Below are 17,094 nucleotides of genomic sequence, written 5' to 3'. Positions count from 1 at the left end.
CTTTGTGCTTGGAATGGAGGTCAGCAAGTCAAAGGAAGAGCTGAGCAGCTGAGATATTGGTGGATGTTTAGGAAGCAGCTTTGATCTCTGGTTCTGTTTTTTAATCATCAACCCTGTGCTCTTTCCTGCCAGCTCTGCTCCCACCCACCCACCCCCACTATAACTCAGGGGTTATGATGGGCCAGTCACTCAACAAAAATGTACTTAGTCATGATTTTTGTGCCAGACACTGTGCTAGTTCCTGGGGAAAACTAGCACATTCCCTACTTCAAGGAACTCGCAGTGGAGTAGAAGATATAGCTAAATAAATCAATTATTAAAACCCTATGCCTGATAATATGTGGGGCATGAGGCAGAGGGAGAAGACTTATTTTTCCTCCTTGAGTGTCTGGTAATGTTATGCTTGATAGAGAATATATGGGCAGAGGCATATTGGTTGTGCTTTTCCATAAACTCTAATGGCCTTAAAACAAAATGCAATAAAATAGATGGTGGGTCTGAGTGTTTATTTTATATTTACTTTACCTTTTCTAAACGTTTCTAGCTGAGCCACCACGCATCCTTACATCTGAAAACACACTCTATCAGGTCATTGCAAACAGGCCCGCTCTACTAGACTGTGCCTTCTTTGGGTCTCCTCTACCTACCATTGAGTGGTAAGTATTGGTCCTATTTCTTTTTAATGTTTCCATTTGATAATACCTTCAAATTCCTCAATATGTTGGGTTTTAGTCAGAGAACATATAGGGGAAAGGCAGTGCAGAATCCATCATATTATTAATTATTTAATGTATGCACAAATATTTATTAACTACTTGTTCTGTACTGAATACTTTCACATGTATAATCTGTTTAACAGCACACATTGTCAACCACAGAGATATATGTGAATGTTTTTTATAAAATTTAAGGTTGTTGAATTTTACAGTGCTATGGACATTACCTGGGACTTCATGAATGGTGGCTAGAAGCATTGGTTGGGGGACATTCCTTGAAAATCAAATATCATTTGCGGTGGGAAAGAGATTCTATAAGCTCAAAATCAGAATTTGTTATTACTAGTGTTTACCTTTATTACCTCCCCCACCTGAATTTCCTGACTTGGATCCAGCCAAGCTCTACTGTGTCCCTTTACCTCCCACTTTAGACCTTCCTCTTCCCTATAACACTCGTGGCACAAGTTCTGCTCATCACCTAGCTTGCTTACTGTAGCACGAGCTAAAAGAAACAAGGCTAGCATAAGCACAGCTCAATGAGTGAAAGAAAATTGGAACATTCATTTATTGGTCATCTGTGAGATGCCAGACACTGTGTTGGGCTCCTCCTGCTGATGTGAAATGAAAGCCAGGTGTAGGATTAAAGGATAATCTCACCATGTCCCCACTTCAACCACAGAGGCATGGATGCTTGTGCACATGATTTCCTAGGGAAGGGGGCAGGTTCACACTTAGTCCTGGTTGATTTAGCCTTTTCATCCACCCTTACTTCTGTCGGACATGAGCCAGGAAGCTGAAGGTACATATATCTGCTTTATCTTTTTTCTACCCTGAATATTTTTCTAGTCATACTTTCAGAAGTACAAACCTTATAGCCTTGAAATCAAAATCTCTTTAGAATGAAGTTACAATACTTCACAATAGGAGGGAAATGTCAAAAAGAGCAGTGTTCATTGGGCCTATTTTATCACTTATTTAGAGATAGAGTCTATAATAATGTGTATAAAATTATAAATCTATCCTTTTGAAAATTACAATTTAAGTATCTTGTATTGTCACCCTAATTCTTCAAGCACCACTGATCATTGAATTCTCCAGTTTTATATCCTGTCTTTACGTTGATCCCGCTGACGTGCAAGTATGCACGTCAGATTCCAAACATCTTTGAACTTGAATCTATAACGCGTATCATGATGTGTTGACCTTGAACATGGCATTTTATGTCTGACTTCAAATTATGATGTGTTTTGCTTCTCATTGTGATTATTTCCATGAAGGTTCAAAGGAACTAAAGGTAGTGCTCTTCGTGAAGACACTTATGTTTTACATGAAAATGGAACTTTGGAAATTCCTGTGGCCCAAAAGGACAGCACAGGAACTTATACATGTGTTGCAAGGAATAAGTTAGGAATGGCAAAGAATGAAGTTCACTTAGAAATCAAAGGTAAGGCAGAGGTGGCAAATTTTTTTTCAAGAATTATGTGACCGTGAGCAAATTCCCCAGCTTGGGCAATAGATAACAATAACTTTAAATTTTAGATCCAACAAGGATCATTAAACAGCCTGAATATGCAGTTGTGCAAAGAGGGAGCACAGTGTCCTTTGAATGCAAAGTGAAACACGATCATACCTTGATCCCTACTGTCATCTGGCTGAAGGACAACGGTGAGCTGCCCAGTGACGGAAGGTATTTGAAGATGATCACTTTCCTTTCTCTTGCTTCTGTCTTTAAGCTGCTGTTGACCGAAGGTTTATTGTATAATGACTTAACCACGATGTTTTAAAAGTTTCTGAAGTCTGCTTTGTCCAAAATAGACACACAGGTTCTCCCTGCTGTACAATGTCTGTACCTGATCAGGTTATTGAAACAAGACCCTGAGAATGTTTGTCTGTCATTGTGTGTTGGTCTCCTGGGTAATTGAGGAGGAGAAAAACCTTCCAGGCTTTGGACAATGTCCATTGTTTTCTGCCTTGTACAGTGAAGTCTCAACAGATGTTTTCATTACCAGCCTACAAGTAAGCAGAAGTATGATCTCTTTAATCACCAGAGTGTGCCTGAAACCTTGTAATTTTTTGTTGTTGTTAACCCTCACCCGAGGATATTTTTTCCATTGATTTTTAGAGAGAGTGGAAAGGGGAAGAGAGACAGAAAGAGAAACATCGATGTGAGAGAGACACATTGATTGGTTGCCTCCCGCACATGCCCCTTCCCAGGGCCGGGGATCGAGCCTACAACCCAGGTATGTGCTCTTGATCAGAATGGAACCCGCAACCCTTCAGTCCAAGGGCCAACAATCTAACCACTAAGCCAAACTGGCTAGGGCAGAATCCTTGCATTCTAAAGCAGGGGTCACCAGTCGGTGGTTTGTGAGGTCCAAAAGGTTGGCGGCCGCGGTTTTAAAGGACACTAGTTTTTTTTTGGGTAGGGAGTTTTCTTTTGAGTTTACTTCAAGCCAAATAAAAAGAGAGAGAGAGAGAGAGAGAGAAAACACACATTTAAAAGCGCCTAAGCATATTGCAGCCCTTTAGCTTAGAATGGAAAAAAAATGTGTTATCTATTTTCCAAGTAAGGCCCTCAATTTGACTAAGTACGGAGCTGAGGGGGTGAATTTTAGCTATCAGAGTGCAGCTACAAGCATCACCCCCTGTTGGAAGGAATGCTGGGGCTGGTAGAAATAGTTTCTGTGGTTTGCTTGCCAGGTGCCGATAGGGTGCCCTGTTGTTGTTAATAGCACCTAGAAGAACTATGTAGCCTGCTCCTCTATATGCCCAGAGTTTCCATCTAGTTCTAGGCTCCAACAGGTCAGTTTTATTTGTGGAATCTGAGTGATAAAGATGAGAAGGAAACATGAAGTAATGACCTTTAGTTTAAGTTGGCTAAAGCTTTAACTTGGAAATTCCCTGCGAAGACAGTTGATTTATACAGCCTTATTAAAACCTTGCACGAATCCTGCCCTGGCCATTGTGACCCAGTTGATTGGAATGCTGTCACATACACCCAAAAGGTGGCAGGTTCAATTCCAGGTCAGAGCACATGCCTAGGTTGTGGTTTGATCCCCAGTCAGGGCATGCGGGAGGCAACCAATCGATGTTTCTCTCACATTGATATTTCTCTTTCTCTCTCTCCTCTCTCTCTCTCTCTCTCTAATCAATAAACATATCCTTGGGTGAGAATTTGTTTATAATCTGCAATAATCCTATTTACATGGATTTTTTTTTACCTACTGAGCAATTTTTCAAGCCCACAGTAACCAGAAAACTCTTCGTGGTGATTGCTGATCTAAATCTTCCTGTTTCTAGTGAAAAAGCTGGTCCTGTTTTTTGCATTTACTTTCTCCTATGAGAGTTTATGCACGTAGTAAAAGTGACACAAAATTTCTGCAGTAACTTCTAAATTATTTTAAAATATACACTTTGTGCCCTGGCTGGGTAGCTCAGTTGGTTGGAGCTTCATCCCATACACCACAAGTTTGCAGGTTCATTCCAGTCAGGTCACATACATAGGTTGAGGGTTTATCCCCAGATAGGCATGTATGAGAGGCAACCGATTGATGTTTCTCTCTCTCTCTCTCTCTCTCTCTCTCTCTCTCTCTTTCTCTCTCTCTCTCTTCCTCTCTAAAATCAATAGAAACATATCCTTGGGTGAGGATAAAAATTAATAATAATAAATAAAATATACACTTTGCTAGAAATTGAGCTGGATGAGTAGTGTTGAAAGGTTTCTTAGCAGCAGAAGCCGTAGGAAACCCTCTAGTAAGGTAACTGGAGCTGCCCCACCTCACCGCTGGATGTCCCTGGTCTCTAAGGAGCTCCTAAAACTCCAGGGACTTGGTTGAGCGCCATTGGACCATATGCCTCGATAGCCCTCATAACCTGAGGTTACAATTCATTCTAATTGTTTTCCAACTATAATCATTATCAAAGTGATACCTATTGTATAAGATTTTAGCTTAAATGTGCTGCAAATTTTCATCATCTTTCTCTTTTACCAAATTCAGTTTCATGCCAGTAAAACAATCATCGAATGTGGTTAGATGTCCATTTCAGTTGCTCAGAATGTGTTTTATTCACAGGTTCACTGTTGACAAGGACCAGCTGGTGGTAGCTGATGTAAGTGACAGTGATGGTGGGACCTACACGTGTGTGGCCAACACAACTCTGGACGATGTTTCCGCCAGTGCTGTGCTTAGCGTTGTCGGTAAGAACTGAACACTCACAGCACAACTGTTTTAGGCAGGAGGGAAAGATTGTCTGCAGTAACTGTTTACTTGTTAGAGTTTTACAATTTTATTGGTGAGTTAAATACTCGTTTTTCTCCTTTGAGAGATACCCAAGAAGCTATAATTTCAGTGTAACTATACTCTGTAGCAGCACTGGAATAAAATGGTGGTTATGCATATGAGTGATATTTGCACAAGAAAATTGGGGAATATAATCTACTTTTATTTAAAATGGAAGGTTCCCCCCCCCCCAAATTGGTAATGCATGTTTATCAATGCCATGGCTCACAGTGAAGCATAAGGGTTTATTTTATAATCTTAATCATGTTCAATCTTTGTCGTCTTGTGCTACCGTATATCTTTCCATTACTAATTGTGATTAAAATCCTTTATATTAATGTCCTTTCTAGCTCCTACTCCAACTCCAGCTCCCATTTACGGTAAACTAATGAGTCTTCTTTCTCTATTTTCTGTCAAACAATTTCACATTTGCGGAAAAATTAATTTTCTCTATCACATCTTGTGTTTCTTTAAGGAAAGAGCTGTCACCTCTTCTGTTGTGTTGTTCCTTTACTGCTGTGCATCATTTCTTCATTATAACTCTGGAACGTTTCACTGAATATATTGCCACTCTCTTCTAAACATTTCATGTGTTATTTTAAAGTAATTTCATTTTATAAATGTCCCTCTTTGATATTATTTCCCTGTAAAAAAGCATAGTGTTTGCTCAAAAGCTATCCTCCACATTTTACAGAATGAAAAAGCTATTTTAAATATCATTCCACAAAAATCAGGCTTTTATAGATGTCTATTAGTAGTTTTTTTGGAAAAGTAAATATTTTGAGATTCCATTTTCAAGAAATTATGTAGGAAAGCCATGGATGTTTAGAACAACATTTGACCTTTGTATCTGAGAAAACCAACTCACTGTGTGTTAACAAAAGATAAACCACTAAAGAAAGACAAGAAAAGGGCAGCTTACAGTTGTGTGATTTTTCTGAGTTTGGAAAATAAATCAGAAGTTATTTCCAGAAATATTTTTGATTAAGGAACCCTCATCTTTATTTAACATGTAAATACATAAATTAATTTTGTGGCATAAACTCAGCCAGATTTATGCTACAGAAGACCTCTCCTTTGTAGGCCTTTATTGCTTCTTTACTGATAGGAAATAAGTGCCCATATTTTTATACGGTCTCTGCTCCTCCACGAGCCAAAGTTACCCCAGGAGCAAGGTCAGGAAAAGTCCCGGGAGGAACATGAACTCTCTGGATCTCAGAAGCACCATTAGGAGAGGCAGACATGCTTCTGGGATACCTTCATTCTAAAAGGTGTCTGCCCCCGTGTGTCCTCTGAGAGTAAACACACCGTCCCATGTGACTGTTGTGCGGAATACCTGCATACAGTGTTCATGCTGAGAGCTACTTCTAGAGCATCAATTTTAGAATGCCCTAAAAAACATAAATATTCTTCAGGAGCCCCCCAAATCCATAACTTAGCTTAGCATGTTTCAGGGAGAACATTTGAGTCTTCTTTGAACTGTACATGTACTTGCCTGTATTTGTTTTTCAGCATTTACTATTCTGTTTCTCATTTATTAGAAATTAAGTTTCTGTATCATTTTTTCTGTCTTTGCTCGTTCATGTCCATGAGAAGACACACACTGAGAGTGCTGGTGAACCACCCACACCCACTTCACTGGTTTTGGTTGCAAGTAATTTAGTTTCATTTGAGAAAGAAGCAAGCAGAACTCACTGATGGGTTGTCTTGGGTGTGCTGTGTGTTCCCAGCAACCTCAGCTGTTTCCATTTCATTTCAGTTGCATGCTCATTGACCATTCAGTATGCTGTGCCTTTAATACATCCCCTCTATGAATAGTATCACAAGTAAAGGACAACCTCATAAGGATGGATGGTTAATTATGATGTGTGTTTGGTCTACAGATGTCCCAAATCCTCCCTTTGATTTAGAATTGACAGATCAACTCGACAAAAGTGTTCAGCTGTCATGGACCCCAGGCGATGACAACAACAGCCCTATTACAAGTATGTGGTGCCATTCGCTTCATCGCTGATGCAAATAATGACCATTTTTGAATCACTTTATCATATGCAATTGAAATTCCTTAGAGATATTTGATGGCATTCTCTGCTTCATTACTAACAGAACAAAAACATTTATTTATGGCTTTCTTCTCTTCAGAGCTAGAGTTATTTCTGGTTTAGCTTCTGATACGGGACACTAATTGATTGCTGAAGATGTTAATTAACCAAACACACTATCATTTTGTGTTTAAGATCCATAGGAATACTTTAGATTTCTATCACTGTAAGAAGATGCGTTGTAAGTTATTCATTTTACCCATTAATGGGGGAGTAAAGGGTAAGAGGTGCTGTAATGCCTAGCCTATATATTGGGAAATTGAGACTTAGAGAATATAGTGGCTTTTCAAACCCACGACTGGTAACAGAATTGTGTGTTAACCTCAGGTCTGTTAACTTCCAGACCCAGGTCTCTTTCTTCTAATTATCCTTTACTGCAAAGTTGCGGCAGCATCAGCATTGTCAACTCCTCACCTTGATGACGTAAGTGTAGGGAATAAAATCAGGTGAGGGTCCATACCAGAAAGGTACTTGAAGAGCTTAATAAAATTAGCCTATAGATAAGTTTAGAAATTTTAAAACCATAAAGATACTTGAGTGTAGACACATTCCTATAATATATTGTTATCTTCAGGTATATACTGCAGAAAGACTAATGAACTGAGGCTTCCACTTAACCCAATGCATTAGCTGCTTAGGTTGCTTGGAGACTCTTTTTACCTAGGATACAATGATTGTATTAGAGATCAAGGCATTGCTACTCATTCCTTCATTCACCCTTTCATCCAATAGGTATTTATTGAATGACTATTATTTATCAAGCCTTGTTCTAAAATAAAACAATAAAAATTATCTGCCCATATGGCACTTTATTTTAGTTTGAGGACACAAATAAGGTAAAATTAATAATATTGTTATTATAAATAATATTATATATTTGTATACATGTATGTGGGTAATGCGCGCGCACACACACACACACACACACACACACACACCTCAGGGCTCCCTTCAGGAGAGAACCTGCTGCCAGGAGTGTTAACAGCGGCTCCATCAGCTGCACCTTCCCCAAAGACCTGCTGCAGTGCTCTCTCTTCCTGAGCTACTCCATTCTCTTCCTGAGCTATTCCAGCGACTGAGCACAGCGAGGGTCCTAGAGCTCAGCCGCACCCAGAACAGAACTTGGCTTGGGCTCTTCATTGACCTGGCTCGGGCTATAACTGCAGTCTGAGGCTTTTCCTACACACTGCTCCTTCCTCCCCCCTCTCCAATTGCGGACAGCAGACCTTCATCATAGTCTGAAGATCTTCCCTGCCTACTCCTGCTCTCTCTCTCTTTTATCTCCCCCCCCCCCCCCCGAGTTTCTTGCACTTCTAATTCTGTCTCAGCATCTGCTTTTTAAAGGACTCAAACACATATATATCTATATTCCTGGCCGTGGCACGTGTATATATGTTGTGCGTTTGTGGTATATGTTTAGGTCATGCAGAAAAAATAAAGCATGAGAAGGAAGTTAATGAGTACAGGGGTCAGGGCTATAATTATGAATAGGGTGGTCAGGAAAGGCCACATTAAGGAAGTAACGTTTGAATATGTCAATAAAGACAGGAGAAGGGAGAAAGTGAACACACTGTGCAGTTTCTTGGGGGAAATCTTTCCCAAGAGAGCCAGAAAAAGAGCAAAGCCCTAGAACAGGGGCATGTCTGCTAGGAGGCCAGTGCGGCTGGAGTGAAATGCACAAGAGGAGGTGAAGTAGGGAGAGAAGGTTGAAGAGGTAGAGTTGGTGAGTGGGGGTAAGGTGTGAATTTTCAGGCCTTGTAGGCCCATATAAGGGTTTGGGAAATTAATGGAGGGATTTAAGTAGAGGAGTGATTCATGGGTCACTGTGGTTATTCCATTGAAAACAGTCTCTTGGGTCTCAAACTGCATTGAAGTATACCCTGTGGAACCTCAGCCAACTCATAGGCTCATAGGGGCGCTTCAGGGCATTTTTTAAGTTTTTATTTTTAAATTTTGATATTTGAAAAACAGTGACATCTATCAGGCACCACATGAAATATTAGCTTGAGGCAGTTTATGGTTGTAATCTGATATTGCTACATCATATTATAATGATGTCATATCTCTGCAAAACCTTTGCTGTGATAAAAGGCAAGGACCACATGAAAATCACTGCGGAACAAGGAAATGAGTAAGATGGTGTCCAATCTGTTTACAAGGTTTCAGAAGTTATGTGGTGCCCAATAGTAAGACATGAATAGTTATTAAGTTATATGAACCTAACTACTTACATGGAAATGTTATTTCTTTTGTTCTAAGGGAGCCATCAAAAAAATTACTGGAACACTAAATACACCATGAACTGAGAAAGTTTAAGTTCTTGTGAGTTAGTAAATTATGCAATAATTCAGGCAAGAAATTATGGAGGCTTGAAATTGGCTGAGAGAGATGGAGGTGCTGAAAAATGTTCATATTTGCATGTATTTTAAAGTAGGGCCAACAGGACTATTGAGAGTATGAAAGAGTAAGGGGGCTAAGAAAGACTTCAAGGTTTTGACCTGAGTTGTCACTATGAATTTGGATTAACTATTCAAGTCTGCATTTCAAGGGCTGCAGACATAAATCTGAAAGTGATCAGTTTATGAGACTGGAGATCATCACCTCCAAATTAGTGTGGATTAAAAGGACAGAACACTGCAACACATGATGTTTCTAATTCATCTTTGTATCTACAATTCATATTATTGCACATGGCAAATAGCAGGCAGTTAATGAGTACCTATTTTTACAAGGGTAAAACATGTACATACCACAAAATTTCGGTAGTTGTAAGAGAGTATGCACTGAAAAGTGAGTCTTCCTCCCCATCCTGGTTCCCAGTTCCTCCAGTGACACCTATGGTACGTATGTATCTTCTGAGAGGTAATACATGTACATGCAAACATATTTGAATGTGTATGTGTCAGAGTAAATCTTTTTACTTTTATACAAGTGTAGTACTCAGTACACAGGGTTCTATATCCTACTTGGTTTGGCTTAACAATATACTTTAGAAATTACTCCATTTTAGTACATATGGAGCAGCTCCATTCATTTTTTATAGCAGCAGAGTATTCCATTGTGAGGATGCACCATAATTTATTTAATGAGTGTCCTATTGGTGAACATTTAGGTTGTTTGCAATCAGGTTCTATCAGCCACAAACCGTGCTGCAATGTGGGTTCTTTGTCATGTGTATTTGAGCATATGCATGAGCGCACTTATTCTAAATAAATTTCTAGAAGCACAATTTCTCAAGCAAAGAGTATCTGAGTTAAATATTTTAGATGTTCTAAATTGCCCTCTATAGAAGTTGTACCAGTTTACACTTCCCACCAAGTATGAGAATTCTTGTTTCCCTGAGTCATAGTCAACATCAGCGAAGTATGTTCAGCTTTTGATTGTTGCCAGTCTGTTTAGTGGAAAATGGTTTCTCACTGTATTTAACTTAGTTTCTATAATGAAAAATACTGACCATCTTTTCATACATTTAAACTTTCCTAGGGCCATATGCCGATCCCTTCTAAAGAGTTTTCAGTAACTACACTCGGCACGCTAGAGAAATATTATTGAGTATTCTTAGGTATTGAAGAAGATGCTAGAACTCTGAAATCAAAATATCTGAATGAAATATTTCTTGAAAGTGAAATAATTCATGTTTGACTACTCATGTTAAATTGTTATTCATTATTCTAGCAACCTACCCTTGAGTGACTGAATTCACTGTCTTGCATTTGTTGTGTGTGTATGTTGTGTCCAGAATTCATCATTGAATATGAAGATGCAATGCACGAGGCGGGGCTGTGGCACCACCAGACGGAAGTTCCGGGGACGCAGACCACAGCCCAGCTGAAGCTGTCTCCATACGTGAACTACTCCTTCCGAGTGATGGCAGAGAACAGCCTGGGGAGGAGCTTGCCCAGCGAGGCGTCTGAACAGTATTTGACCAAAGCTGCAGGTAAAGCTGGACTTTTGTGGTATGAAATAAAATAGAAAAGTTTCCCACTATTTGAAAAAGACCAAAGCTTACATGTATGTGGCTGCTTAACTTCTAGAACCAGATAAAAATCCCATGACTGTGGAAGGACTAGGATCAGAGCCCGATAATTTGGTGATTACGTGGCAGGTGAGCTATGTATAAAGACTTCAACTTTCTTCTGTACGCTTTAGAGTGAAAAAAAACTAATTTTAAAATAAGACCTGTATTAAAATCCCATTTTACCCATTTTGAAGGAAAATGTACGTTGCATATCTTTATTTAAAAGACAGTATTGCGTAGTAGTTCAAATCTTGATCCTTGGAGCAAAAATGAATGCGTGCAAATTCCAGCTTTGCCACTTACTATGTGACTTTAAGCCAGTTGTTTAACATCTCCATTATGTATTTGTATGATTGGAATAATAATAGGACCAACTTCATATAATGCCTACAGCAGTGCCTAGCACATACATGTGCTCAATAAATGCTAGCTAGTAGTATCACCATTGTATAGAACCATCTAGAAGACATGTACCAAGTTATTCCTAATAGTCAACTTCTTTTCTTTCTGTCTTTTTATTCTTTTTGCTTATCTGTATTTTCTGGACTTGGAAAATTAACATATAATTTAAAAACTTCAGATAGCTCTGCTCATGCATGCTCATGCTAGTATACTTTTTGTATATACTTATGTATATATGTACATGTAGAAGCAGAATAGATGCAGTTCACAAGTTTCAGCCTCCAAGTGAAATAGACAGTGATGTACTGTCACACAAACAGGAAGATGTAGAGGAACCTACGTAACTGTTTTAAGTCACCCACCCTTGACTGTGGAGCCAGAGTTTGAGAGGTTTCTATGGTATATACTACAAGATAGAAATGAGCAATCTTTTAAATGTGGGCACTAAAAAAGCTTTGAATGTCATCAAAAATGAAAGAAAGATAAAAGGTCCCTGGAGAATATTGTTAGCCGCTTATATTTTAGTGTTTCAGTGCTCACGTTAAGTCTGGGAATTGGTTTTGTTGTTCTGTAAAAGGTTGTGCAGTCGATCTGTTTTATAAGCTCTGATTATTTGGCTTTTCTTGTAGCCCTTGAATGGTTTTGAATCAAATGGGCCAGGCCTTCAGTACAAAGTGAGCTGGCGCCAGAAAGATGGTGATGATGAATGGACGTCTGTGGTGGTAGCAAATGTATCCAAATATATTGTCTCGGGCACGCCAACCTTTGTTCCATACCTGATCAAAGTCCAGGCTCTGAATGACGTGGGGTTTGCTCCAGAGCCAGCTGTCGTTATGGGACATTCTGGAGAAGACCGTAAGTGGCTGACACTGTTTTGTTTACACTTTTTCTCAGCAAAACAGACTTAACAAAGTGCAAGCCAAGTCTATTCCCAGACGTGTTTAGAATGGGAGGAAGAGAGGCAGCAATGATTTTTGTTCAACATTTCTGAGTTTAAACAGCCTACTATGTAGGAAATAGGTTCAGAATGTTAAAAGTTATTACTTTTTACTTTTTTAAAAATGTCATTCTTTTTGGGGGGAGAGGGTTAATCCTCACTGGAGGATATTTTTTTCATTGATTTTAGAGAGAGTAGAAAGGAGGGGAAGGGGAAAGAGGGAGATAAGAGAGAGAGAGAGAGAGAGAGAGAGAGATCGATGTGAGAGAGCCATGTCAATTGGTTGTCTCCAGCATGTGCCCCAACTGGGAATTGAACCCACAACCCTAGGATTCACAGGCAGATGATACTAACCACTGAGCCACGCGGGCCAGGGCAAGATATATTATTCTTTCAAAGTCTACTCTTAGTCCTTGATCATTTATAGAATAGGTCTGGAGCATTGCTTCAATAAAGCCAAAATTATTAGACAGTGACTTTTTTTGCATGAAATTCAAAATAACACTGGTCCTTCTATCCTCCCTCCCTCTCTTTCCCTAGTCCCCATGGTGGCTCCTGGGAATGTGCATGTGACCGTGGTGAACAGTACCTTAGCTGAGGTGCACTGGGACCCAGTGCCTCTGAAAAGTGTGCGAGGACACCTGCAAGGCTATCGGGTAAGTGAAGGGAGACCTTCCCTGTTCTTCCCTTAGGAACAGCCCATCAGTGAAGGCCTGATGCACTTTTCTTGGCTGGAGAAGTTGTTCTTGAGAGTTCATCTGGTTTATCGCCCCAGGCAGGCCACATCTAAACAACCCCAGCTGAAACTGAATCAAGATTTCACTGTATCCAAAAGAGGGGGGGGGGGGGGGGGGTGTCTCCATTTTTCACACAGATAACCTAAGATTTTGCCAACTAAGCAATCAATATACGCACAAAAGATGGAAAACTGATGTTTGAAAAATCAGATATAACAAAATGCACCTAGCTTAAAAACTATACTGACCACATGTGAATACACACATTATCCTGAAAATAATGTAGACATTAAAAAAAATAATTCATATTATACTTTAAGATCATAAAGTACCAACTGGGTCATTCTTATGAATATCAACCATCTTCATTCTTGGGAAGCACAGAAAGAAGGGGTTTTATAGAGGGTTTTTTTAAATTGATAGTCATCTGTTTTGACATTCACCATAGAGTCCCTCCTTTGATTTGTCAACCCTGACCCCTAGAGGTCACTTTTTGCACTGCATCATGTTCAATTTTATTTTTTTTCTCTAACATTGTCCAATTCTGTATATGTTGACTTTTCTTTTAAAAAAATGTCTTTAAACTGCTAAGAAGAATTTAAAAGGACTTAATAAACAACAATTCTGGATTTTTAACCAAAGTTAATCAACACTTTGTTAATCAACTACAATATAATACAAAAAATAAGTGCGAGAGCCCCAGACTTGGAGTCACTCCTGATTACCCTGTGCCCTGTATAAGTCACGTGGTAACCCAAAGGCTCATCTGTACTATAGGAATAATAATAATAAACGCTTCACTGTGGGTTTTAGGACTAAACTAAATGACATATTGTACATGAAGTTCTATTAACTCTGGAAAAAGTATCTAAATATTGGCCAGTAATTTTTACTTTTAGAATATTTTACATGTCAGACACTGAAATCCTTCTGTTGGCTTTTGGAGAGAACTGAATGGGTGCTGTGCTATTTCATTTATTTCCCTTATATTCCTCCAACAAAATAGGATAGCTCAGCTTCATCAGATATTCTTAGTTTGACTTTCCTCAATATCTGTGGGCTTCTGACTCTCCTGCCTTACAATCAATATTTTTCAGTTTTGCCAGTAATCTTCCAAAATGCACCAATTATGGGAATTTTCTGGGGGAAAGCCCATAAAACTTTAATCTTGTTTGCCTCCTTATACATCCCTGACTTTTGTTCTTGCTGCTTCAGATTTACTACTGGACGGACCAGAACTCATCAAAAAGAAACAGACGCCACATTGAGAAAAAGATCCTCACTTTCCAGGGCAGCAAGACCCACGGCATGTTGCCGGGGCTGGAGCCCTTCAGCCACTACACCCTGAACGTCCGCGTGGTCAATGGGAAGGGGGAGGGCCCGGCCAGCCCCGACAGAGTCTTTCATACGCCGGAAGGAGGTATGAGGTGGACGTGTCTCTGAGACCCTAGCAACACGTGGCACATGCTGAGAGGCCTTGTGTGGCAGAAGGGCCCCCAAATAAAGTATATTCTGGAAGCCGAATGTGATTTCCCACAGATGAACACAGCACGCACGAGCTGGCTCATTTTCGATACTGGCTTGAGGCCCTTATGTGGACTGAGGGGATGAAGGCGTCACACCGCAGAATGCTGCCCTAAAATCCCCTCTCCCTGGACTTAAATTTTTGTCCACCCTTCGTCACACTGTCAGAAACCTTGCTAACCTGATGTTTATTTGGGTCATTAGGAAGCAAGTTGTATAGCTTCTATAAGCCCAGTTACCTAATCTGAAGTGTGGGAACTAAATGTGTTACCCTGGGAAAACCATCTACAAAAGAAAATAATTTACAAGTCACAATTCATTGCTTTCTCAGGGCACCTGCATAGTTTATTCTACACATGAGCTGAGTTAGAGGTTGGAAGTCTTGATAAAATGGGTTGGGAAGAGAAGGAAAAAGTCATTGCAAGTGTAGCCAACTGCAAGAGGAAGAGGAAGAGAGGCCCACATATTGGTTCTGTGGGAGTGAGGACAGGAAGAGTTTGGACATGGGAGCCTAGTGGATGAGGGAGAGAGGCCATAAGCGAGAAAGACAGGGGTTAGAAAAGGTACTGAAAATCAGCCTTACCTCTTTTAAATTTTGCCTCAAGCCAGTATTGAAAATGAGCCAGGTAACGTCTATGGATTCATTAGTTCTTTTAGATAAAAGCAGTTCACAGACAAATTCTGTCCTGGCTCCTGGTTGAAGGGCTCATGATGTCAGCTGCTTCCCAACAGTCTCTGAAGTCATCCTGTGTCCCGGCTCCCATCTCATCATGACTGCCGGTCCTCCGTCCCATCGCTCCTTAGCGGTTAAGGGCTCCTTCCACTCAAGGCTTTCCCTAGAGAGGCTCCACGCTGGTCCCGGATAGTTCAGGGGAAGGTGTCATACAAGAGATGACCAGGGGATGAAAGGATAAAGAAGAGAGGGAGTAGCATGCTCAAGACACAAAGGTGTGAAACAGCATGGCTCCTTCGGGGAACTGCAAGTTGTGTAGCTGGGAATGGTGAGAAAAGAGGGGAAGGTCAGCTAGGGAGGACCCATATGGATGCTCTTAAACGCTGTGATATTAAGCCAGAGGCTCTTAACCTGGGGACTGTAGTCTCTCATAGGGAATCAATGAACACCAGTATTATGGAAAAAGGTGTATATTTTTCTAGGGAGTATTTAGGGCTATCTTCAGATTCTCAAAGGGGTCTGTGATCTTCCAGAGTTAGAAACCACTTATTGGTTTGGGAGAAGCTTATAACTGTGCCGAGCCAGCTCAGCCAAGGGTTTGAAAACCTGAATGAGGGCTGCGAAAGGATGAAGAAATGACAGAGAGAATAAGCTGGGTCTAGATGGGTCTTCCTGTGCCTGACTGAGGCCACAGAGAGAGATCCAGAGGCAAGCTGAGCCTTTATTTTATAGCCACAGGTAAACAAGGTAGTGGTCACCATAGTTACAGTGTTCTTGTGAGTTTCACTTGTTTTGGCAGCACTTGCTGCACCTCCCACAGCCCATTAGCTACCTAGGAAGGATCTAGGGAGTGTCATAAGGTCAAACCTAATTATGCTAAGAGGACTGTGCCCTCTAAGCTGGGACTTGTTTGTGGCTTTGCCAACAGGTCAGTCCGAGGCTTAACCCTATAGCCACACCCTACATAGAACTATGAGCCAGGTGTGTTGTAGACACAGGCAAAGGCCACAGAGGCACTGAAATGGGGTGGTGGCAGAGAGCAGAGGAGGGAACGAGGTGGAATTCACAGGATTTAGTGTCCCAGGAGATGGTGGGAATGAGGCAGAGGGGGTAATTCAGGATGGCTCCCTGGTTTCTGGCTAGAGTGACAGGCAGAACAGTGGTGCCATCAGTGGGTCTAGGGAATGTCGTAGGTCGGGTAGAGGAGGTCATGATCATGAGGGAGGGCTGCCACCATCCATCATCCTCTTGAAGGAGCCATAAAAGAAGCCTGGGCATGTCTCCTCTGGCCATTTGCCAACCTCTGCCACACAGAACCTGACACCTGCAGGCCTGCCCCAGAGCCAGGGTTTGCCAGCAGTGGGGCTTTTGTCCATCACCACGAGATCCTGGGCGTCTGTCAGCTTCCGGATGACACCTGCTCTGTGCCTGGGCAGGCTGGCTCATGCCAGGAGCCCAGCAGGCAGGTTGTTTGGAGACACCTGGTTTGTTGGGGAAAACAGTCCTTAATAGCACAGCACACAGCTGCTTCTACTCAGAGGCCTGGTCAGAATAGTTTCACTTAGTCACTAGTTTGCTTTTATTTTCATTTTATTTTTTTAGTTCCAGTAGACTTTCATTATACAAACACTAAAGTAAGTTCTTTTTTTTATTGTTGCCAGTATTACAGATGCCCCACATTTCCCCTTCTTTGCCCCCTTCCACC

The 17,094-nt window shown here is 40.8% G+C and overlaps 1 protein-coding gene across 41 annotated transcripts in view; it reads left to right on the top strand.

Annotated features, from left to right (window-relative positions):
- The window catches only part of NRCAM (neuronal cell adhesion molecule), a 259,428-nt gene that overhangs the window by 220,386 nt on the left and 21,948 nt on the right, over positions 1–17,094 (top strand). For 33 of the 41 annotated variants that reach the window (XM_070424674.1, XM_070424676.1, XM_070424682.1 and 30 more), the window contains 11 exons: positions 545–656; positions 1,994–2,160; positions 2,256–2,403; positions 4,790–4,914; positions 5,347–5,376; positions 6,880–6,981; positions 10,838–11,035; positions 11,133–11,203; positions 12,148–12,373; positions 12,996–13,111; positions 14,408–14,612. In XM_070424674.1, coding sequence (XP_070280775.1) covers positions 545–656; positions 1,994–2,160; positions 2,256–2,403; positions 4,790–4,914; positions 5,347–5,376; positions 6,880–6,981; positions 10,838–11,035; positions 11,133–11,203; positions 12,148–12,373; positions 12,996–13,111; positions 14,408–14,612 — 1,500 coding nt within the window. The remainder of the gene's footprint in view (positions 1–544; positions 657–1,993; positions 2,161–2,255; positions 2,404–4,789; positions 4,915–5,346; positions 5,377–6,879; positions 6,982–10,837; positions 11,036–11,132; positions 11,204–12,147; positions 12,374–12,995; positions 13,112–14,407; positions 14,613–17,094) is intronic. The other 8 variants (XM_070424691.1, XM_070424688.1, XM_070424683.1 and 5 more) reach the window with 1 other exon arrangement.

This window comes from Myotis yumanensis, unplaced genomic scaffold (assembly GCF_028538775.1).
Source record: "Myotis yumanensis isolate MYYU_CA2020_CCGP unplaced genomic scaffold, mMyoYum1.0.hap1 SCAF_9, whole genome shotgun sequence".
Classification (NCBI taxonomy): Eukaryota; Metazoa; Chordata; class Mammalia; order Chiroptera; family Vespertilionidae; genus Myotis; species Myotis yumanensis.
This window is presented reverse-complemented; position numbering and strand designations above follow the sequence as displayed.